The sequence below is a fragment of the Leguminivora glycinivorella genome, chromosome 10 (assembly GCF_023078275.1).
Source record: "Leguminivora glycinivorella isolate SPB_JAAS2020 chromosome 10, LegGlyc_1.1, whole genome shotgun sequence".
Lineage (NCBI taxonomy): Eukaryota > Metazoa > Arthropoda > Insecta > Lepidoptera > Tortricidae > Leguminivora > Leguminivora glycinivorella.
The window spans coordinates 9,271,320-9,296,620 of record NC_062980.1 but is presented as its reverse complement, the minus strand read 5'-3'; the positions used below and the strand labels follow the sequence as shown (position 1 = coordinate 9,296,620).

At 38.4% G+C, this 25,301-nt stretch overlaps 1 protein-coding gene across 1 annotated transcript; it reads left to right on the top strand.

Annotated features, from left to right (window-relative positions):
- Positions 1-230: 230 nt before the first annotated feature.
- On the top strand, positions 231-22,499 carry LOC125230420 (HEAT repeat-containing protein 6-like). Its single transcript, XM_048135556.1, has 16 exons — positions 231-538; positions 965-1,213; positions 1,491-1,754; positions 2,664-2,873; positions 4,226-4,510; positions 5,627-5,838; positions 6,549-6,778; positions 7,782-8,095; positions 9,081-9,288; positions 9,750-9,913; positions 10,053-10,175; positions 11,992-12,116; positions 16,934-17,021; positions 19,972-20,196; positions 20,532-20,747; positions 22,242-22,499. Exons 1-16 carry the CDS (start codon positions 386-388, stop codon positions 22,497-22,499), a joined length of 3,324 nt encoding a protein of 1,107 aa, XP_047991513.1. The 5' UTR covers positions 231-385.
- Positions 22,500-25,301: the final 2,802 nt, after the last annotated feature.

The following is a 25,301-nucleotide window of genomic DNA, read 5'->3' as shown; positions in this document are numbered from 1 at the left end:
AAGGCGCGAAATTTTAATTCTTCGTGTCTTTTAATTATCCTATTTTTTTTTAATTTTCCGCTTTTTCAAGAGACGCAATCGGCCATAAAAACTTAAAAGAAAAGTCTGTAGAACTACGGATTTTTTAAATTGCAATCTACGGAATTCTACGGATATTTTGGCCGCAGCCTACAGATTTACAGAATTATAATCTGGCAACACTGGACTATCTTTCGGAAATTGGAATGGTTGTGGCCCAATCTGTAGAAATATTTGTTTGTTGGACGCCTATTAAGCTTAGAATTAACATAAATAAGTGCCAATAACATAATATTATCTTAAATAGTTTAATTATTTTACTCCTAACCATTTACTCTATCAGTTCCTTTGTGAAACACGAGTTATAATGGGCACAAATTTACCCCGTAACTTTTCGGTCATTACCGGTGAACTGTGTAATTTTCTTTACAAGAAAGCATACGATAGAGACAGAATAAACTTGCTTATCGATGAGCTTAATGCAAAACCATATAAAACTGAGTTGTTTGTTAAAAAACAGGTAAGAGTTCTACAAGTAACCAAGGTTTATTTATATAGGATTTACATATTCCATACTAAGAATCGTACCTCGATTTTTTAGCGCCACCTATCAAATACTATCATAACTACACTGATGATGCCCACAATTTTTTTTTCAAAATGTGTATCGAAGTGATATCGTGATTTTTAAAATAAAGAAATATGTCATTTGGTCTTATAAAACATAAAAACACGCAAAAATATTTGGGGAAAATATGATTTTGGCCACTTCCAGGGTGCGAACAGCGCCATCTAGTTTTAAGCCTAAGAAGCCCCTACATTTCAGGGGTACACTTTTTTGTATGGGCTTTGGCAGTCCAGTATTAAATCGTTCTTGAAGTAACTTAGAACTAAAATGTTTGTAGTATGTATTCAATGTTGAGTTGTACCATTCTGATTTTTTTAGGATGCGCTGACGTTAATCACATCACTATGCTCTAACATCGTCCCTACTGATGAGGTTTTGGCTGCAAAAACATCACATCTAATTAATAGTATTCTTACAAAGCAAAACTTGCAATTGGACACAGATTATGTGCAAAAAGTGGTATTTTGGCATATTCAGTGTTTCAAAACATGCTCTGACATGGTTGTACCTGATTTACTATACAACATTCAGTGTATTATTCAATTAAATGTTGCTGCGGGTCAAAAGGTATGTAAACATTTCATTCTTGCAGGAGTAGTCATACAATACAATTGTATCTTTTAAAATGCAGTATGCAAATAAATTGTTCAAATTTATTCTTTTTTAATTTATTGTAAATTAAAAGTTTTTAAAGTACCAAGAACAATAAATATCTTAACACATTCACTACTGTTCAGGATTGAAAGACCTCTTGCAAAGTATGATTAATTGTAATTTACACTAATTGCCGCAGGGAAGGTGTTAATAAATGATTTTTAATTATTTGAATTATGTATATTTTCAGTATTCAGAAGAATTAATAGGCAGCCAAGGAGTTTTAAACAGTTTTCTAGACACCAGTAAATGTGGTCTGCCGATAACACAAAACCAACTACACCTCTGCCTCAGTGTCTTAAAATGCATGTGTTCAATAACTTCGGTGCCCGATGAAAATAAAGCATCTGAACAACCAAACTTGAGTTCTGAGTTAAAGGAGCAAGTATCACAATTAGTTGTTAATTTTTTGATGAGAATTACAAAAGGGCAAGATGAATATCAGTATTGTAAAGTGAGTTTTGCTTATTTATGAAATTTATCTTTTTGAACCATTTATTAACCCCCGAGGCAAAAACGATGGGGTGTTATAAGTTTGACGTATCTGTCTGTGTGTATGTCTGTCTGTTTGTTTGTTTGTCTGTCTGTCTGTGTGTGTGTCTGTCTGTGGCATCGTAGCTCTCGAACGGATGAACCGATTTTGATTTAGTTTTTTTTGTCTGAAAGCTGAGTTAGTCGGGAGTGTTCTTAGCCATGTTTCATGAAAATCGGTCCACTATGTCGCGGTCGGGGGTTTTTCAAAATTTTAATTCTGTGGTTAGGTTTTGTATCAACCTAAGGCTGTCTCAGTCGGCTTCATTGGACCATCAACAATGGAAATCCCATCTGAGAGCCCTATTCATCATCATCATCAACCTCCTAAGCTAGCTAAACACAAAAAATAACCTAACCACAAAATTAAAATTTTGAAAAAACCCCCGACCGCGACATAGTGGACCAATTTTTATGAAACATGGCTAAGAACACTCCCGACTAACTCAGCTTTCAAACAAAAAAAACTAAATCGAAATCGGTTCATCCGTTCGGCAGCTACGATGCCATAGACAGACACACACACAGACAGACTGACAAACAGACAGACAGACAGACAGACACGTCAAACTTATAACACCCCTTCGTTTTTGCGTCGGGGCTTAAAAAACCAGTGAATTTGAATATACACTAAATTTTAGTTTTTATTTTAGTGACTAAAATATTGCGACTGACAATATGAAAATTATTCAAATTTTATTAAACTTAATGAGAGCAGTAAATCCTATAAAGCAGGTCTTAGGATGTTATTTCTAGAATATTTTTTAGCCATTACACATATTTAAAAAAATATTTATGATTGTTGTGTGATTTATCATTTAAATGTTTTTAGGTGGTTGTTACTGCATTAAGAGTGCTATCTCAAATCTATTTCAATGACCAGACCATATGTATTCCACTACCAGAACTTATGGGTATTTCCCGTTACTTCCTTGTCTATGGCCTTGTGGTTCAGGGCCTGAAGCCTGAGAAGATCATGCCAGCCCAGCAGACTATTGCAACAGTACCTAATACTATTAATCGGGATACAAAGGGTGGTAAGGTATGTAGAAATTGCTTATTTCTCTATGAAATCAGGGGCGGTTCACTCCGCGATTCTATCGCCAAGTACATGTCGGCGGTCGCGCCCATTCAGTGGCGACGGCCTTCACGCGGCTCAATGAAATTCATTGTCAGCTGCTCGCGTGCGGTCCGTTTGTTAATGTAGGTTAGAATGGCGGCATTTTGTGAACATGAAAGGAGTGAGCCTTCTGTACTTGTACTATTATATATTCTGTGATGAAACTCATACAGAGCTAAGGCCTCTTTAAAAAGAAAAACCGGCCAAGAGCGTGTCGGGCCCCGCTCAGTGTAGGGTTCCGTAGTTTTCCGTATTTTCTCAAAAACTACTGAACCTATCAAGTTAAAAACAATTTTCCTAGAAAGTCTTTTTAAAGTTCTACTTTTGTGATTTTTTTCATATTTTTTAAACATAGGGTTCAAAAGTTAGAGGGGGGACGCACTTTTTTTTCCTTTAGGAGCGATTATTTTCGAAAATATTAATATTATCAAAAAACGATCTGTGTAAACCCTTATTCATTTTTAAATACCTATCGAACAATATATCACACGTTGGGGTCGGAATGAAAAATAAATCAGCCCCCACTTTACATGTAGGGGGAGTACCCTTATAAAACATTTTTGTCCATTTTTTATTTTTGCACTTTGTTGGCATGATTGATATACATATTGGTACCAAATTTCAGCTTTCTAGTGCTAACGGTTACATCACGCCTGTATCCCATGAAGGGGTTGGCAGAGCACATGAAACACTGATTCAAACTTTCACGATTTTTACACATATTTAAAATTGCAAACGGGACTTAACGGGACGGGTCTGCTCCGAGACCACGGGGACAATGCCGTCCTTGAAACGTCGGAGGTTAGTGTTTAAAACATAGTGTTTAAAACATAGTAAATACGCGATTAAGTCCCGTTTGCAATTTTAAATAGAGCACATGAAACTACTCAAGTTTCAGTGCCACTCTTGGCAAATAAGGGGTTGAAAGAAAACGAAACTGTGACATTGCAGTGACAGGCTGACAGATTGCCAGCCTCTTGCCTATGCGACAATTTAACCCATATCCCACAGTCGCCTTATACAACACCCACGGGAAGAAAGGGGGTGGTGAAATTCTTAACCCATCACCACACGGGCAAAACCTCACAAAATATAATGGGGGTCAAAATCCTAGACTTTACTATTTACTTCTAGAAATATTATAGTGACATTTAGAATTACATGTACCAGTTTATTGATGAAAAACTGGTCACAATATAAAATTAGGGCCAAAGGTAATTCTTTAGTTCTGAGTCTTGTAATTTAGTTTGACTAATTTTCTAATTTCATTTCAGAAACAAAAACTGCGCAAGCAGAGAAACAATGCCATTGAAAGTTTGAAAAAGGAAATACCGGTATCAGAAAAGAGTTTAATGAGAGAGGTGGAAAATTTCGAAAACATCTCAACGTACCGACCGGCGAGTCAGAACTACTTGGAGCCGCAGAAGGCCAGGAACTATTGGGTGCTGACCAGCGATTCTGATGCTTCGGATGTTGAGAGCAGTCGAGAAGCTAAGCTGGTCGCTTTGAGGTCTAGGGTGAGGCAGAGTGCTGCTAATCTGTTATTAGTGTTGACAAGGGTAAGTTTGAATTCAAATAAAATTTCTTTACTTAGTAGTAAAGTTTATCTAATTTTTACCGGAAAGTTACACTGCTGTAGGCTGGATTAGCAACTTTCTTCCTTCTTCCTCGTTCCCTCAATGCTGGGGATCGCGACCACAAGAAGCGTGTGTCCACTGAATGCGGTCATAAGCCATGTGGACTGCACGGTATAGGCTGCCGGCAGTCGACTTCTTCACACAGTTAGACCATCTCTTACGTATCCCTATTGGCAACAGGACCGGTTGCATCAAACCATCTGTCACCGTTAAAGCGTTCATTAAATTATATTGTATGGAAAGTTCCATAGACGTCTGCTGAGTGACGATGATGTGTCTGTCAAATGTGGTTGATGCAACTGGCCCTTATTGTGGTATCGAATGTATGATGGAACGGATGATGCTAGAATTTGATAAATCTAACATTTAAGGGCATGACAGAAGGAATCAAGGCATGCGTCTTCGTACATTACATTGACTATAGGTTAGACGTTACAAGAAGAGTTTTGAATGATTCACGGTTATTTTCATTAGACTTATATTGACCGGGATATAGACCGTGATTACCTTTTTGATTTTTGTCGAGCTCCCGATATTTCGACGCAGTTGCATGCATCATGATTCCGGAAAACTTTTCCGTGATCATGATGCATGCAACTGCGTCGAAATATCGGGAGCTCGACAAAAATCAAAAAGGTAATCACGGTCTATATCCCGGTCAATATAAGTCTAATAGACGTTACAAGGTCGATTCTCATGACCCCTTAGCCCAAGCAGGCGTAGGGCTTGTCATTTAATTAATTTGTAGACTAACATGGGATGAAAATGAAAGACGTGACGAGAAACGTATGACGAATGAATGTGAAAGGGAGAGGAAAACCAAGGTAAAGGTGGAGAGACTGTGTGAGAGATGATATGATGCGAAAGCAAGTGAGCCTGTAAACTCTATATTGTAAATTCAGTTATACAGAGACTTGAAGTATGTTGTGCGCGTGATACAGTTGTATTGGTAATAGGGGTTAAAATCAACTTTCTCCCCTGCACCCTTAATTTTGATTCAACATTAATGTTACTTTAAATTTAAACTTGTGATTTCAGGTGAGCGAAAAGCGAGACATTTTCGGATACTGGTGGGCCCTGTTACTCGATTCACCAGAAGTCGACAACTGGACCGCAACAGACGCAGCTAAGAAGACCTTAGCTTACTGCGCGGTCACTGACCCCACGTCTAATAATAGAGCTAGCGTGTTGAGCGTGATTTTGGCGCTGCTCTCTGGGCCTAGGATGTACTTGTCACAGGCTGAAGTAAGGTATGTTAGCGGTTACATCACAGATATGAAAATAAAATATGCTAGATGACACAAATGTACCTACTTCGCGTGTCCGAACTCAGTAAGGGTCGGTTGCATCAAACCGTGTGTCACCGTTAAAGCGTTCGGTAAATTTTATTGTATGGGAAGTTCCATAGACGTCTGCTGCGTGACGATGATGTGTCTGTCAAATGTGGTTGATGTGAGATGGCCATCGTTATTGACAGTCCACACGCGTCAGTTGAAACTAACATAGTGCAAGAAAACCGCCATATAAAACCTCCACTAGACGGTTACAGTGGCGCCACCTGGTGTGAAAAATATATAATGGCACTTCCACATGTCATGTGAAAGTTTGTATTGTACAGAGGCAGAGGATATTTTAATCTTGGACTCTTTAGATTCAGGGTAGTCCTATTACTAAATACAATTAGTGACGACCGGTCGGGCTCAGTCGGTAGTGACCCTGTCTGCTGAGCCGCGGTCCTGGGTTCGAATCCCGGTAAGGGCATTTATTTGTGTGATGAGCACAGATATTTTGTTCCTGAGTCATGGATGTTTTCTATGTATATAAGTATGTATTTATCTATTTAAGTATGTATATCGTCGCTTAGCACTCATAGTACAAGCTTTGCTTAGTTTGGGGCTAAGTTGATCTGTGTAAGGTGTCTATTATTATATTTAACTATTATTATAATTAACATTTCCAGCAAAAAAGACAACGCCTCTTTCATCCCCTTCTCCGTATCTCTCGGCTACATGATCAACTGTCTACACAAAGTATTGACCACCATATTGGACAGCGAGCGAAGCCACGCGGTCGTACTAGTCGCGCTGAAGTGCTGCGCGGCGTTGGTTCAGGCCACGCCGTATTATAAGATGAAGGCGGGGCTTGTGAGTGAGCTGGTGAGGGCGTCGAGGAAATTCTTGGTCCATAAGAGTAAGTTAAAAAATATCTACATTTTAAATAATTCTTAACCCTTAAATGCATATTATACCCTTTATTTTAGTTCTGAAATGTCTAACATAAACATTGCATTTGAGACTTGAGTTTATGCGTCACAGTCTATACTATAATTGACTTTGACTGATATGCCATTTCAACTGTAGCCATTTGGCTACAGTATGCATTAAAGGGTTAAGAATACGGCGCATTCTATCTTATGCGGATGCATCAGTGTATGTAGTTTGAGGGCCGATACAGATACGACTGAAACGCAACTGCACGCCTCATTCAATGTTACGCAGCTCTTGCGATCTCAGAAGGGAAAATCTCGAAAATTACTTGATTCTTGACACGTTTGATTGATTGACAAATTTGTAACAGTAGTAATGTAAGTGACCGGGATATAGACCGTGATTTTTTTATTCATGGTGCTAATTTAAATATCAATATATCTAAGGATTAGATCGTAGGCTGTCTATCTAGAGATAACATCCACCCGACTTTCAATTTGCATCATGAAATGCAACTGCGTCGAAAATCATGAGCTCGACAAAAATCAAAAAGGTAATCACGGTCTATATCCCGGTTATAAGTTAATGAAAATAACCGCGAATCATTCAAAACTCTTTTTGTTGTACTGTACCTACTCGTAATTTTAATTTCGGTCGAAGGTAAGGACGAAAAAAGTGAAAACTAAAATTGACTGCTTCTTTTAACTGACTTACTAACAATATATTGATTTAGACTAACACGATTTGCACTCATAATTTTAGAACAAAACGGGACTTAATCGCGTAAACACTTTCATTTATATTAGGCATTTTTATTAAAATTATGACTTACTAACATCCAAAGTGTATCTTGGCCTCGGAAATGAGAGCACGCTACCTGTTCCGATCCTGCGATCGACGTAAAGCTGACGCAGATCCGCCTCCACCGTTGATCCACCCTGAGAGTCTCCTGTATAATATTTAAAAAAAAGTTGTAATTGTTTCAGATGTAACATTGCAAGTTGGAGCCCTAGTCACCATGGGATGCGTTCTTTCCATAGATCCAAAAGTAGACGAAGTATTAAAATCAGTAGAAAAAGATGCCACGAAACCTGTTCATCAAACACACATAGAAAGTGACACTAATGAAGAGTGTGACGATTTTGAAGAAGGATATTCTGATGACGAAATGTTTACCGCCGTTGAGCAAACGTGTATAGAAAAAATAAGTGAAGAGAAAAATGTACATTATTTTAAGAGCTGGATCTTAGATATATGTTTTAGGAATATGGGATGGATGTTCAAGGACAGTGAAGTCGTTGTAAGTATTTTAAATCAACGTAATGCAATTACTGGCAAGCTTTTGCTACGGCACTTTTTGCTTATTATTTAATAACCTCTGGCTCTCCCATTAATTTTATTCGGGCTATAATAAATCTCTAGGTTAAGGTTCAATTCATCCGTTGAGCTTCACAGGCAGAATATCACATCGATAGGTAGTCACTTTTTTTTTAATTCTATACGTCTATGATCTATGACATTTCATGGCTACCAATTTTAGAATCATAGAAGTTTAGGGATTATTCATGTTGCCTAAACCGTAGGGCCTATTTAGACGGTACGAGAACTCGTATACGAGTTTTATTACATTACGTATTTGATGGCTGTGCAAAATTGTATGTACCCTCAACGGCCCGCAATGTAACTAAAATCGCATGCGAGTTCGCACGCCGTCTAAATCAGGCCTAATACTCTAATATGAATTCCTGATTCTTTCTATCACAATTCTTAAAAAAAATCTGTTTTTTTTGACAGAGTCAAATAGAAATTTTGTCGTTGACTGGTCACAAGATATCGTCAAACCCCCTTATTTTTTAAAGCAAACTTTAGGTATGATGGCTACGGTCAGGCTTTTATGACTTTACACACATTATTTGCTTATTCGCTTTAACCTTTAGCCCTAAGGAAGGAAGGTGTCCTTGGGACTAAAACGAAGTTTTGCGTCTGGATCAATTTATATCTTGACCTTCACGCACGATATGGCATCCACAAACAAACAAAATATTGTTGCCATTTTAGTCCCGTGGAACGTTAGGGTTCTTCAAGTTGCTTCAAACTGTAAGCGCTAATTTGAAATATTATATTTCTCTACCTCTAAAAATATTATAAAAAGTACAATAATAGGCAGACATACATTTCAAAGTTGACTCTGTCGTTCATGATGCGACGTCTTCATAGTTCTTAATTTCGAGTGTGTGACCGTAGACAACTAGACAGTTAAATAACGCAGATATTTTCTTTTCCAGAAATGTAAGCCGTCGGCGATCCCTGTGATACTAGAATCTCTCCAAGTCCTCTCGGCCATAGCGTTCCACCGCCTAAAAAACTTGCTTCAACCACACTTGACACTACTGGCAGACGTTCTGTTTGAGATGCTGCAACATGACCACCAAGATGTAACACTACAGGCAGCGAAAACTGTCAGTATTATCGGAGATGCTATACAGAAACTAGGTAAGTGTCACATGTATTTGATATCCCTAAGAATCCACGCAATAGTTTTATCTCTGTCGCACATTATTAGTGACACTAGAATCTCTCCAAGTCCTCTCGGCCATAGTGTTCCACCATCTCGAAGACTAAGTTCTGTACGAGATGCTTCAACATGAGCATCAGGAATATCAGGATGTAACTCTACAGGTAGCCAAAACTGTCAGTATTATAGAATATGCTATACAGAAACTTGGAGTGTTTCATGTTTCTGATAGCGCTGCCCCTGTCACTCTATACTGTATGCTTAACTATGGGTCTTCCACGCATTAGTGCTATTTCTATCGCACGTTAGTATCAAAATGAGAGTAGACTAGAATCTCTCCAACTCTTAAATTTTCATTCACTCATTCGTGCCAACTCTTGTGAATTTACCAATTGACCAATTGAATTGGTTGAATTATTTTTTTACCGCTTTTTTCCAGAACAAACAAACGAGTCTCCACCCGTGAGTCAATGTATGTACATGTGGCAAAAGCTACTGACGCCTTTGTCGACCGTGCTGCAATGTCACGACAACCCTCAATGCAAGGCTGTCGTTTGCGACTGCATCGCTAACATAGGCGAGCGGTCGTTTAAGGAGTTACCGGTATGTTTATGTTTTAACTAACTACTTTATTTAAGAACCGCCAAAGTATACGTCAACGGTTGTGTGTGGGTCAGGCAAATGTCAATCTTTGAGTATGTCTGCATCGTTCACGTTGCTATATATCATATTTGTATTGCAGCGACATCTACAAGTGTTATGCTGTACTCTACTGGTTGGTTCGTGCAGCGACGAGAAGGCGGCGGTGCGGGCGGCCGCAGTTCGTGCCCTGGCTATGACTGTCATGTACCGAACCCTTAGAGAAGTAAGTATATTTCACAGCTTTATGATACGGACAGTAAAAAGGTCAGAAAGAAGACTCCAGTGATATCTACAAGTACTATGCTGCACTCTATTGGTGGGTATGTGCAGTGACTACAAAGTGGCGTTGCGAGCGGCCGTAGTACGTGCCCTCGCTATGACAGTCATGTACCGAACCCTTAAGGTAGGCTAGGAACAAATTATGGGACGCGTCCACTGCCGCGATCTAGATAATGAATATACACTGAATTGTGCAAACTATCGGATGTAAGCCGTGGACGTGGCCTTGAGCGAACGGACGTCCGGACGTTATCTGGCGAGCTGGATGTTTTATGACTGTGCACACTTTTTTTTGCACACTTATCAGTCCAGGTCACCAGCCGCGTCCGTGTGACGCGTCCCATTTGTTCCTAGCTTTAGAAGTAACTACATACATTTCACAGCTGTAAGGTACAAACAGTACATCTACAAGTGCTAATGCCTACAAGGTCCTAAATAACGCATCACCTACAATACGATTTCTTCAACTGTAAACGTCTTTATTGGACTTGAAGTATAACACCCATTTGTATGGGACACATGCATTTCAAAATTTTTACTGTTGCAATGTTGTGTGACATAGCAAAATGATAAAAATATAAATATATACTCAATTTCAATGGGTATAACAACTGAGCTACGCAAATAGGTACACAGTTATAAGAGTAGTCATTCTTTTAATCAATTTGTTTACAGTATGCATATAATTTTCATGACGCGCGTTTACTCTTGATTTGCTTCTATTAGTCCTATTAGACTCTAGACTTTACTCCTATGAGTTATTGAGGACCAATTATTTGTTTGTGTTTTTATGATTACGAGTAGGGACATTGACGTCTTTGTATCACACCATTTATTTCTTCACACTCATCTCTTACTAGGTACATTTTTCACATGGTCTTCGACTATAAGCCTCGTATATTTGTCAAAAAATTAGTTTGAGTCATTCATTGCTATTTAGACATGCATACGGTCTACACAGTCCGACGTACGACTACTTAGGTAATTTCCCGCGCGTGGGAATTAGGGAACGTACCCAAACTACGTGACACGTTTGGGGGGGGGGGGGGGGGGGGGTCGTCAAAATACTACGCTTGGTCACAGAGGGGGAGGGGTATCTAACTTCTTGTCACGTAACCTGTGGAATATTGGCCCAGCCGTGGTCAGCAGAGGAACGTTTATATAAGCTGGTGATGATGAAGGTGATGGGATGAAAATCATTGTTTTAAGGCCGGAAAAAAAGATGATAAACACACGTCATTAACCAAATATGTATTAAATTTGATATAGGCACACGAATATCTATTAACAACTTTCTGCAAACATTGATCTAAAACTTCATTTATAAATACTACGTGAAAACTATAGGGGAGGGGGGCAAAAAACGGCACAAATGTGGTCACGTAGTTTATGTACGTTCCCTTAGCCGGGTCCACACAGCGAGGTACGTCGTGAGGCAATGTACTTGCGCGGTAAACGTCGGACGTGCGTGAGGACGTGCCTCAGCTGTCGGTTGCTAGGCCGAGCAAATCGCACGCACTGCCTCGGTCGAGGCACGTATTCGTATACTCGTACATAGGACGTTTTACCGTGCGAGGAAATTGCCTCGCGACGGGCGTCGCTGTGTGTGGACCAGGCTATTGCCTTGCGACGACGCTCGCTCTGTGTGGACCTAATGATACTTGCTCGACCCGATACTTCGATGAGATTGTTCGAGTTCTGTGTGGAGCAGAGAGCTCTGGATGTCTCACCAATCCTTCGTATGCGTATTCGATTTTCAGGACATCGGTTTTGTGAGCGACTGCGGGGAGAATATACTTCGTGCACTAGCAGAGTCATCTATGGTGGTGAGAACAAAAGGCGCCTGGGCGCTAGGAAACTTGAGCGACGCACTCGTTTTGAATGTGTAAGAACGAAATATTACTATCATATTGTTATATTCGATAGTTACAGGTCGATTCATGAGAGTGAACATGAATGGAATGAATAAAACTTTGATTTTATGAGTGACATCTGTGTGCGTAGCCGAATGCACAAACACTCGCGAAACGCTCACGATAATATCTCTTTCGTAGCTATCTATCTATCTCTATCACTCTTGTCGTGCCAAACTACGTTTCTGCGGCGTTTCGCGTCGCAGAAATGCCATTCGACTACGGGGCCTGTATCGATATGCAGTCGTAACTGTCACGTGGTTGGTTAATCTGTCACTGTCACACACATGCACACTTTCATTCACTCGTTCGTTCGATTCGTGCCAGCTCTTGTGAATCGGTCTGTACAGTCTTCCTGCCGGGCTAGTTCATAATGAGTGCGAGAATATGTCACCGCGACATAATCTACCCGACCATATCGCGGCGGTATACTGTCGCGCCAATTATGTTATAGCCCTGCTGGATTTTTACTTACCGATATACATTCACACACAGATTACAGATATACATATGTAGACTTACATTCGGTGTAATCAAGCTAGGATTTTAATATATTTTTTAATTCATCCTTTTAACTTGGCAATAAGTCCGCCGCGCCGTTTCTGATTTATATTGTGCAATATCAGGGGCGGCTTATTCCGCGATTCTATCGCATGTCGGCGGCCGCGAGTTCGCGGCCCATTCAGTGGTGACGTCCTGCGCGCGGCGCATTAAAATTCAATGTCGGCTGCTCGCGTGCGGTCCGCTCGCTTTCCATACAAAAAACCGGCCAAGTGCGAGTCGGGCTCGCGCACAAAGGGTTCCGTAGCAGCAAATATAATAAACTTATTATGTCAATTTATACACCTGCCAAAATTACAGTTAAATCAACCTATCTTATATATTCTGTGGCAATATATAACTCTTTTTACGTTGACAGTTTTGATTATTAAGGTGGAAAAAAAAATTTTCATCCCTCGCTGTATGGGGGCCCCACCCCCAATTCTTTTTTTTTACTATTTGGTGTCATAATTTTGTAGCGGTTCATACAACACATATTCCCATCAAATTTCATCACTGTAGTAAAAGTAAATGTGACAGACGGACAGACGGACAGACGGACAGACGGACAGACGGACATATAAGGGTTCCGTTTTTGCCATTTTTAGTAAAAACATCTACCACACTACAACTAAATAAAAATATGCGCATACATCTACTATACATTATCCGTCGTCGCGGTAGTGAATGAAATACATTGTTTCATACAGAAATCATGGACAAATCCATGCTCTCATGATGTTCCTAGAATTTTATCTTCTAGTGCCTCTGGTCCAGACGCAGTATCTCCCATCTTTTAAGCCTGCTCGGGTTGTCGTTAGTGTTCACCAGGTCCCTCGCAAGTTGGTTTGTATGTTTTTTCAGACGTTCTTTGTACTTGATACAATATCTGTTGACCTCCTCTTTTATAGTTGGCATTTTTATGTACTCATGTATTTCTGTATTCTTTGCAAACCACGGTGCACATGTCACAGCCCTCAGGACATTGTTCTGAAACCTTTGTAGGATTTCGAGGTTTGAGTTACTGGCCGTTCCCCAGAGTTCTATGCCGTATGTCCATATCGGTTTTATAATGCATTTATAGATTAGCATTTTATTTGTTAGTGTAAGAGCTGATTGTCTGCCTATTAACCAGTAAAGGCGCTTATAATGAAGGTCTGCTTCTTTTCTTTTTGTTTTGATGTGGTTGGCCCATGTTAGTCTTCTATCCATGTGTAGACCAAGGTATCTGGATTTGTCATACAGTGATGACAAATCCATGTGAATTTTTTATTAATTTTACGTAAATGTGCGTGCCAAATTTTGTGTACAGACACAGAGCCGTCATATTTCGCGCATTTTTAGTTGACATTGTCATCAGTGACATTTGGCTCTTGACAAGTAATTATTTAAAGATATTGGTTTAGTTAACTCAAGCAGACTCAGAAATAATGACGCATTTTGTCAACAAAGATACATATCGTGTATTTCGACACTGCTAATGTAAATCGAAATGGCGTCTCGGTCAAACGACCGACTATGATGCAGAAGATCGTGGGTTTGAGTCCGAAGTGTTTTTTAATCATTTGAACTTTTATGGATTTATTAAGTATTTTTTATTTTTTTAATGGAATATTTGACTATTACTATATTGCTTTCCTATTTTTTATTTTCATACAAAAATACAATACAATCCTGTATTATGCCTTTGTTGATAAAATAAAATATTACACGTCTGGTATAATACATTATACATAGGTCATAGTGTGGGCATAGTATTAGTAAAGTATTGCATTTACTGAGCTGGTTGACCTATGTTATTGTTGTGTGAATGTTTTTCTTCAACAACTAAATGGTTATATACAAGAATATGGGTAGCTTTTGCACATTGTAATTTTTCCTCAGTCACCCGTTGACCACGAATGCTGTAAAGTGTTTGAAACATCGGGATGAATTTTAAACTCATTATACACGATTTAATCCGTTTTCATAGTTTTTATTTCATGAGTAACTATCGCGGTAACTGAAGACAATATTAACTAAATGGTTACAAATAATAATTATCATCAATATAATCTGGTCCAGGCAGGCAATTATGGTCGCGCGATAAATGATAAAACATCTGGCCGTCCCTATAATCGCACTTACTAATAGTGCGACAGGGACGGCCTGATATTTTATCGTCTATCGCGCGACCATGCTACCCGTGCTGTACTAGCGTTTGCCCGCGGCTTCGCTTGCGTTAGAAAGAGACAAAAGTAGCATATGTCACTCTCCATCCCTTCAACTATCTCCACTTAAAAAACATGTCAATCCGTCGCTTCGTTTGGCCGTGAAAGACGGACAAACAAACAAACACAGATTATCTTTGGTGAAACAACGAATTCTTCCACTTCAGATTATAGAGTAACCAGCTTTTCCCATTTATAATAAACTAGCTTTTGACCGCGGCTTCGCTCGCGTAAGAAAGAGACAAAAAGTAGCCTATGTCACTCTCCATCCCTTCAACTAAATCCCCTTAAATAATCACGTCAATTCGTCGCTCCGGTTTTGCCGTGAAAGACGGACAAACAAACAGACACATACCCTTTCCCATTTGTAATATTAGTATGGATTTGACATTATTATTTATATTTAAATAATTATATATGTATAGCCCAATTTCGTCGGTAACAGCGTGTTATGTAATGGCGTCGTTGGTGAATAGTCGTCTGTCACGCCGTGAAGGTGCGTTCGATTCCCAGGATTCTATAAACTTTTTGTATTTTTTTGGATATAAATTTCGTATTTTTTATTGACCGAGCAAGAATGGAGAGCCGAAGGTATCAATTTTATCTTAGAGAAATATCTTTAGTCATTTTGATTTTCTATTTATTAAGTTGAGATATAAAACACAACTTTTAATACCCTAGCTAAATATAATAAATATTTTATCGAAATTACTCCTTAGATAAAAAAAGTCCACTTGAGTTTTTAAAGCATTACGTTACTCAGTTAACTATTGCATTTTCATTTACTAATTTAAGATTTCAAAATCGATTTGAATACCCTTGCTCCATCGAAAATAAACAATTAGAAAAAAAACCTAAAATTTATCTATACTTTTTTGGAATTTTTTAAAATATCAGATTAGGATAATTATGTTAGAAATTCTGAGTTCCACGAACCCAAAAATTATTACCATGTAAGAGAATAGGTTTTTAATCTTTTTTGTGGAAAATGCTCAGTAACTACTGTACGAGTACTACATATACATTTATGTATAATAATAAAACAAAAAATAGTGTCTCATAGTGTTGTGTTCCTGCCGGTGAGTAAGGCTGCCAGAGCTCAACGAGGGTGTGGGGTGCTGACGACGGGAGGACTTACGGAACTAATTTATTCCGTCTATTGTCCTTTGAGTCGTCGGCAACCCAAACCCTCCTTTGAACTTGTACACTCCTTTTTGCTGTGCACACGCAGCAAAGGGGAGTGTACAAGTTTCTAATGGGGTGGCAACGCGCATGCGACACTCTTTGAGTTGCAGGCGTCCATAGGTTACGGTGACCGCTTTCCATCAGGCGGACCGTATGCTTGTTTGCCACCGACGTAGTATTAAAAAAAAAAAAGAGAAAAAGTCCTGGATTCGAACCCAGTACTTCCATGCAAATCATGCGATGGCACGTATTTACCGCAAGGCTATTTAAACAAGCTGTCGCGGCGTGAAATTATCGACTAGAAGGAATACAAAAACACTGTTTGTATGTGTGAGTGGTACTTAAAAATAGTGTAAAATAGTAAATTTATCTACATTAAGGGGATTAACGTTACAATGAGAAGTTGAATGTTTGTTGTAATACGTCAATTTTAATATTAAATGTTCGCGAAGCATAATAGAAAGTATATAAATGCCTGTACGACTCCATAAAAAAAAATAAGACTGGTAATTTGCAGATTAACGCCATCTAACGCAGCCTGAGCTTCGGGTAACCTAAGCGAGCCACCTTAACTATAGGTATCCAGACACATAACCACAGTCGTATAATGAATTATTTTATTACTTATTATATGTGCGCACGTGTATTACTTCACGCTCCATATTATATTTAATCTTTGTTTTGAATTAATCGCATCTCATTGACCGACAATAATCGCATCTCATTGACCGATAATAAAACGATTACCAAGCTTTCCTATTATAAAACTTCAGCCTCTTGCTCTCGACTTTTTACACTTTTGTGCTCTCTCCTTACATGTATTTTAGGTTCAAGTTAATATAATATTCTTACAGCGATGATCTGGAGATAGACGATATCGACGATCGACTCCTACTGCGTCTACTGGAGGTCAGCATACAATGTGCCGCCGATAACGATAAGGTTAGTGAAAGAAGGACGCAATTCATTAGAACATGTATGTCGCTTACATTCTTTTAGCATTAACTACGTAATACTCATAAATGGATTAATTTATAAGGGTCGTATTTCACAAGGATATTTTTAATGCTTACATCCTTTTTGGTCTAAGGCTACAATCAATATTAATATTATAAATCCGAAAGTATGTCTGTCTGTGTATTATCTGTACCCTTAAACCGTTAAATTAATTTGATTGCGATTTGGTACAGAGATTAATTGAGTCCAAGGGAAGAACAAAGGATTGTTTTTTTTATTCCAAGGACATCATTCCTTTAGAAGGTGAAAAAATAATCTCACAGTATTTTCACCCCGAAAATAATATAGAAAAAATGCCAAAAAAAATTACATTTTGCGGCTTCGCCTGATAATTGATGTTAGCATTTTACTCGAATTGAATTATTGCCTCTAACTTTTTATCAAAAGGCCTTTTTTAAAAAACAAACTTTCATAGTTATCTTATGTTTTTATTTTACTTACGTATATATTTATACGTATTTTTAAATAGTTACCTACTTACTCTTTTTACAAGAATATTTTTTAATTTTTCATTTCCTCACGGTCAACCTAACACGCTCCTCCTCGTTTCGCTCGTCGTCGCCCCTAACTGGACTCTGTCATATATGATTATACTTCCAACATAGTCCATGAACAGAAAACTGCTACTTTCCTTCCTTCTAACAGGGAAGAAAAATTAAAATTCATTTGTAAAAAGTTGACATTAGTTTTTGTAACCATTTTTAATCCTTATAGCAATCTACATAAATAAAAAAGTCATTAAAAGTGTAACAACGATGATGCGAAGGTACTACAATAAGTAGGTACCTACATAAATAATGCTATCAACCAGACATGGCTTGCTTTTTTGGCACAACATTTGGGCATTCACTAGTTCACATTGAAAATTACTAATTTACTTACTAGTACTTAGTTTAACTTACTTAATATTTATGAAAAAATAAACCTCTAAGTAGGTATATTATACGTAGACAAACATCAATCAATATTCTGATCTAAACATAAGTTGAAAATTAAAAGAAATTTTGCGGTAACAGTAAATAATTAAATACTATAAATACATTTTGAGATCTTCAGTAGTTATAATACAGTTTTAAACTACGAGTACTTACGTTTTTGAAAAAAAAACACACAATTGTAGCGAAATAGAATTATTTTGTGCTAAGCGGCCACGGGCTACGCGCGGGAACGCGGAACCGTTTTAAACATGACGTAAAATAAGTTTATTAAAGTTAATTACGCATTTTATTGCAGATTTTTTTACTTGCGGATCCGCAGCGCTGGATCCAGCGCTGGCTGCTGGATCCAGCAGACCGAAAAATGCGCTGGATCCAGCTGGATTGCTGGATGCCGGATCCAGCAATTGCAATCCCTAGGCGCTACCCAAATCCTCAATTCCCTGCAGACGAAGTCGCGGACAAAAGCTAGTAAATATTAATGTCTTTACGGACGAATACAGAAAGGGCGTATATGTATAGTTAGAATGTTCTTATCACTCACGTCGTTTTTGTATTCGGTATATGTCCTAATCAGCACCAGCATTTAACTATTTGTTGACAGATTATGGACACGTGCTAATTATGTTGTATTAGCTCACGTTTGCAGTAGATACTGAATATTTAAATAAGCAATTATGCGGCTTAAAGCAGGAAAATGCGGTTATTATGTAAATAGTGGCGTAGTGACTAACTAAACGGAGCATATTTAGTTATATGTCCTTTCGTTTGTGTTTGTTCTGAAACCCGACGTAGTCTCTTGTCTTTCCGTACTCAATTCTGTATTCTGTTTGCCTAAATAGTTAAACACGCATGTCGATGAATAAATAAACTCTTTTGATCAAGTTTTCTCCTAACTTAATTCATGGTCTATTTTTATGAAATACTAGCTTTTGCCCGCGGCTTCGCTCGCGTTAGAAAGAGACAAAAAGTAGCCTATGTCACTCTCCATAACTATCTCCATCTCCACTTAAAAAATCACGACAATTAATCACTCCTTTTTGCCGTGAAGGACGGACAAACAAACAGACACACACTTTCCCATTTATAATATTAGTATGGATTTTGTATATGTTGAGGTCAATTTTTGAGCCACTACTACTAAAAATGTAAGCCCGATATCCTTTGACCCTAACAGGGAATATTTTATAAGTAGGCACGAAAGGTTATTACGAGTATTATATACGTTATCTTTCGAAAGCAAACGGCACACGACATTCATCACGTTTGTTTTGAATGATTTCAATACATCATTCACTTGGTTAGATTTAGACGACCTTTCGAGTCTGAGGTTATAAAAAGAGTAAGTATTATCGATCGTACAAAAATAGTTAGTGGATGACGTAAATTTTTTTTAGCTTATGTTTTTTCCGTGCTGAAAAATATATCCCTTACCATTGTGAAGTCACTATGAACTATGTACTTACCCCAAATTCTAGCACAGGAAAAATAAGAGTTTTTAAGACACTTCGTTATGTATTATCGAGTACATTTAGGTCCAATTAAAGCATTACTCATAACAAGAATGAAACAACTGTAGAAAACCACTTAAAATCATAGTTGCTCATAGGTTTCTTTTAATTGTGTGTTAAGTGCATAATAACGAACGCTGAGCGAAAACTTAAAAATTAAAAAATAAACCCCCGACCGCGACATAGTAGACCGATTTTCATGAAACATGGCTAAGACTACTCCCGACTAACTCAACTTTCAGACAAAAAAAAAACTAAATCTAAATCGGTTCATCCGTTCGGGAGCTACGATGCCACCGACAGACACACACAGAGACAGACAGACAGACACGTGAAACTTATAACACCCCTTCGTTTTTGCGTCGGGGGTTAAAAACTGCTTCGTCGCACCTACATCTCTTTGCTATACGTATTTTTCTTATTTTTCAGGTAAAGATGAGCGCAATGCGAGGCCTCGGAAACATATTGCGCCTAATAAAACAAGAAAATCTGCAACGTGATCCGCAATTCAAGGTTTTATGCGAAGCAGCAATAACGAAGCTGCTGGACTGCGCGTGCAAAGTGAGCAATATAAAGGTGCGATGGAACGCGTGCTACGCGTTGGGCAATGCTATGAAGAATGAGGATTTGTTCACTTGTTTTAGTGGATGGCAGGTGAGAACACAGCACGTTTTAAGTAGGTACTTTAAATAAGATTGCACTTAGAAGAAGTAAATGGAGTTGCGGTTCTGATTGGTGGCGGTAAATTGTTCCAACATTTCGTGGCAGCATATCGGAAGCAATGTAGGTAACAGATAGTCAAGATGACTTCCTTGCGTAGGGTATAAAATAACTACTACAAGTAGTATTAAATAGAAGATTCTGCTTTTAATAATCCCAGTTAAGAGCTCATAAAGCGTTATATTAATAACGTCTAAAGTCTATAGCGGTTATACAAATATTCCGTAGCATATTCAGTTTCTTACTTTACATTAAAACTTTTATTTCAGAGTCAAGTCTTCCCAAACCTCTGCACGCTATCCCGTGACTGCAAAAACCTCAAAGTGCGCATCAACGCAGCAGTAGCACTTCGTGCTCCAACAACCAGAGCGCAATACGGCGATCTGTTCCCGCTGGTGTGGCGAGGTGTCATGGCGGCAATGGAAAACGCTGCGAATGTGGACGATTTCACTGAGTACAGACATAAGGACAATCTGATTGAACAGGTAATAAAATAAATATTCTCTTATTAAATCGTCTCTTCAAAACATTCGAAAGCGAGCATCAACGCAGCGGTAGCACTTTGCGACCTAACTACCACAGCGCAATATGGCGAACTGTTTTTGGTGTGGCGAGGTGTCATGTTGAAACGCTGCCAATGTTGACGATTTAACAGAGCACAAGATTGAGGATTGATTGATATCTAATTGAACAGGTAATAAATACATTCTTATTGGGTATCTTCATGCACGGTACAAGAAGCTTACAGTGCGTACCAATTCATCAGTGGTACTGCGTTGTGTTAACGAGTGTGTATTTAGACTGACATGAGTATGTTATAGGTTTTGGCACTTACAGCACTATGAGTGTGACAATATTATATAGTAACAATTCTCAATCTGCAACGTTCACTTTGTGTAACAAATTAGTTTATTTATAACATTTGTTTTATTCCTAATTAGTGATACGACTGGTGGACGATACCGGAATCAAACATTTTCTAGGCCAACAAACTATGTACTAAAGAAAGTAAAACTAGGCAGCATAGCGACAACTTTCGTTATCTGCTCGCAGCTACAGTGTGCTAGATTAGGCGACCGAAATGAATACAAGTAAACACAATAATAGTAATTGGACTAATTAAGTGTTTTTCGCTTGAAGTAGATAAACATCATAGTCGCTAACAGTAATCAAACCCATTTTTAGGGTTCCGTAGTCAACTAGGAACCCTTATAGTTTCGCCATGTCTGTCTGTCCGTCCGTCCGTCCGTCCGCGGATAATCTCAGTAACCGTTAGCACTAGAAAGCTGAAATTTGGTACCAATATGTGTATTACTCACGCCAACAAAGTGCAAAAATAAAAATGGAAAAAAATGTTTAATTATGTTACCCCCCCCCCCCCCTACATGTAAAGTGGGGGCTGATATTTTTTTCATTCCAACCCCAACATGTGATATATTGTTGGATAGGTATTTAAAAATGAATAAGGGTTTACTAAGATCGTTTTTTGATAATATTAATATTTTCGGAAATAATCGCTCCTAAAGGAAAAAAAGTGCGTCCCCCCCCTCTAACTTTTGAACCATATGTTTAAAAAATATGAAAAAAATAACAAAAGTAGAACTTTATAAAGACTTTCTAGGAAAATTGTTTTCAACTTGATAGGTTCAGTAGTTTTTGAGAAAAATACGGAAAACTACGGAACCCTACACTGAGCGTGGCCCGACACGCTCTTGGCCGGTTTTTTATTGTTGTATGAAATATTGCCAATTAAAACGCAGTAAAATTCAAATATCGTGGTGCATTATGTTTATACATTTTTTACACTTGGTCAAAGTTCTCCCTACCCAAAATAAAACCTTAAGTTTTATAATATATTGTTGATGATTTTTACCAACCCGCGTGCTTAAAATCTCCTAGATTTATCTACATCTGAACCGGTCCACCTTTTTCCAGCACATAGTCAATTCTTTGCCTATAATGAAATATCATTGTTACAGCTCAGCGTGACCCTAGCGCACCTCTGCTGTCTCCTCAAGCAGACCGATTTGCCCGACATCCTCGACCCTCTAGTCTTCCACTATGACTGCGCGAAGTCTCTCCTCACGCAGCTCTGCCACAAACTGCCGCCGGAGAACGTCTCCTGCCTTCTAATACTGGAGGCTGCCAAGTACGTGACAGTAGATTTGATAGCATCCAATGATACACAGTCGCAATCGTTGAGTATGCTGCAGGAGATATTTATTTGGGATATGTGAGTTACTTAATAACAATGGCTCGTACAAATGAACTCCTGTAATTTGTCTGTCCTAAAGTTAAATAGTTAAGTGATCAGTCTGTTAAATTCTAAAAAGAAACAATAGGATTTTTTGATCCACTACGACTGCGCCAGTACCTCCTAATCATTCATTCATTCATTCATACAATCACGCCTGTGTCCCATGAAGGGGTAGGCAGAGCACATGAAACTACTCAGGTTTCAGTGCCACTCTTGGCAAATAAGGGGTTGAAAGAAAACGAAACTGTGACATTGCAGTGACAGGTTGCCAGCCTCTCGCCTACGCCACAATTTACCCCATATCCCACAGTCGCCTTCTACGACACCCACGGGAAGAAAGGGGGTGGTGAAATTCTTAACCCGTCACCACACCCCCGTCACCGGACGGACGGAGTACCTCCTAATGCAGTTCTTTAACAAACTGCCGCCGGAGAACGCCTCATGCCTTAGAATACTAGACGCTGCCAAGTATGTGACAGTAGATTTGATAGCAGCCAACGACACACAGCCGCAATCGTTGAGTATGCTGCAGGAGATATTTATTTGGGATATGTGAGCTACTTTACTTGATAATAATGGCTTTTACACACGAACTGCTGTAATGTATGTGTCTGAAAGTTGAACAGTTAAGTAATCAGTCTGTTTAATTAAAAAAAAAACAACACCGTGTAGGTACTAAATATGAATTGTTGATCCATTACGACTGCGCCAGTACCTCTTAGCGCAGTTCTGTCACAAACTGCCGCCGGAAGAACGCCTCCTGTCTTAGAATACTAGAGGCTGCCAAGTAGGTGACAGTAGATTTGATAGCAGCCAATGATACGCAGTCGCAATCGTTGAGTAATTTACAGGAGATATTTACTTGATAATAATGGCTCTTACAAATGAACTGGTGTAATTTATCTGTCTGAAAGTTAAACAGTTAAGTAATCAGTCTGTTTAATTCTAAAAAAAACAACACCGTGTAGGTACTAAATATGAATTTTTGATCCATTACGACTGCACCAGTACCTCCTAACGCAGTTCTGTCACAAACTGCCGCCGGAGAACGCCTCATGCCTCTAGAATACTGGAGGCTGCCAAGTACGTGACAGTAGATTTGATAGCAGCCAATGACACGCAGTCGCAATCGTTGAGTATGTTGCAGGAGATATTTATTTGGGATATGTGAGAAAAAAAATACGTATGTGCCGTAATATGAATTGATCCACTGTGACTGCGCCAGTGAGGAGGCACACTGACATTTTATCCCGCCAGGCGGCGCCTGTGCAAGTGTCTAGGCATGTCACTGTCATTCATATGTGAGAGAGAGAAAAAACATGTCATCTTCTCGCTCTCACGTATGGACTAATAGGGTGGCGCCATCTGTCATAACCTTTGAGTGTGCCTCCTCATTGGTTATCCATTATTGCGACTGAAACGACGCTTTTTGTTGTTTTCGAAACGCATATATTCTTTTTTGAATGCAGATTGTATGCAATGCCGTACGTTTACTCGATTTCAACTAAAATTAATACCTAATGTGGCCTTGTTTATTTATAGGTCTTATGGTTATTTACTACTAAATACGTAAACATTTCGGTATATTTCCGTGGTATCCGTGGCACTGTGCATTTAATAATATTTTAAGTGAAACATGAGATTGAACCTAGATAAGACAATATTGTAATTTATTTATTAACTAGTGTTCGTAACCTTAGTCTTAGTACTATCGAACCAGCTGAATAATGACATTAATGACCCACCATAAGCTCATTTTGTCGAACCATCTTAATGTAATTAGATCGAAATTCGCTTGCAGATAGGGTTTCCTTGGTGACGAACTTGTTATCATTTCATTAGACACTGACATGTGTGTAGTGACATACTTTAGTTAGTATTCAAAACAACCTTAGTAAATTATAAGCCATAGTCATAACAGGTTTGAAAGATTCAAACGAATAATCTGCCAAGTGGGTCATGTCATGAATCAGTTGGAATGGTTCGATAGTACATATATGTTTAAAGAAAGTCTTCTTGCATGTCACATTTTGCATAATAGTTTCAAGACTTTATTTTTTTAAACATTTTGTGACAATCGTATTATGCTTAACTGAAGATGAATTGGCAGATACTATAATGTAATTGTAAAGTTAATACACACCAAATCCGATACTGGATTATACTTATAAGGTTATATTATGGGTAAAAAAACTTTTTCTTGCCTGTTATTGCCATGGTTACGGTCCCCTGAGTCACGCTGGTTTTATGCAAAATGATGCTACTTAAATTATGCAAGCATGCATATAGTCCATGTTTGTTGGTGGCAAATTGAGGAAAAGTCTTGTTAACACCAGAAAAATGCATGTTTGCATAGTTTAAGTTTTAGTAGCATAATTTTGCATAAAACCAGCGTGACTCAGGAGACCGTAGCCATGGCAATAACAGGCAAGACAAAGCTGATTCACCCTTGTAATCGTATATTATTGTGCACATAGGTATAAGTATTTTAATTGTTAGTCAAAGGAGTCACCCGTTAAATGAAACATGTGTTATTATTTATTAAATACATATTTTATATTTATTACATTGTCTTTTCATTCGATTCCATAAATATTTTGTATAACTTTATTATCTTGGTTATATTTAAATAAAGCATTAGCATATTTCTTCACTAAATATTGACAGTTGACATCTGCGGAAATTTTTAACGTTACAACATACTGAGATGTGCTTACATTTCACTTCAAAAGTTTATCATCTGGAGCTCAAGCTACCAAGAATAGTGCGCCATTTATCTAAA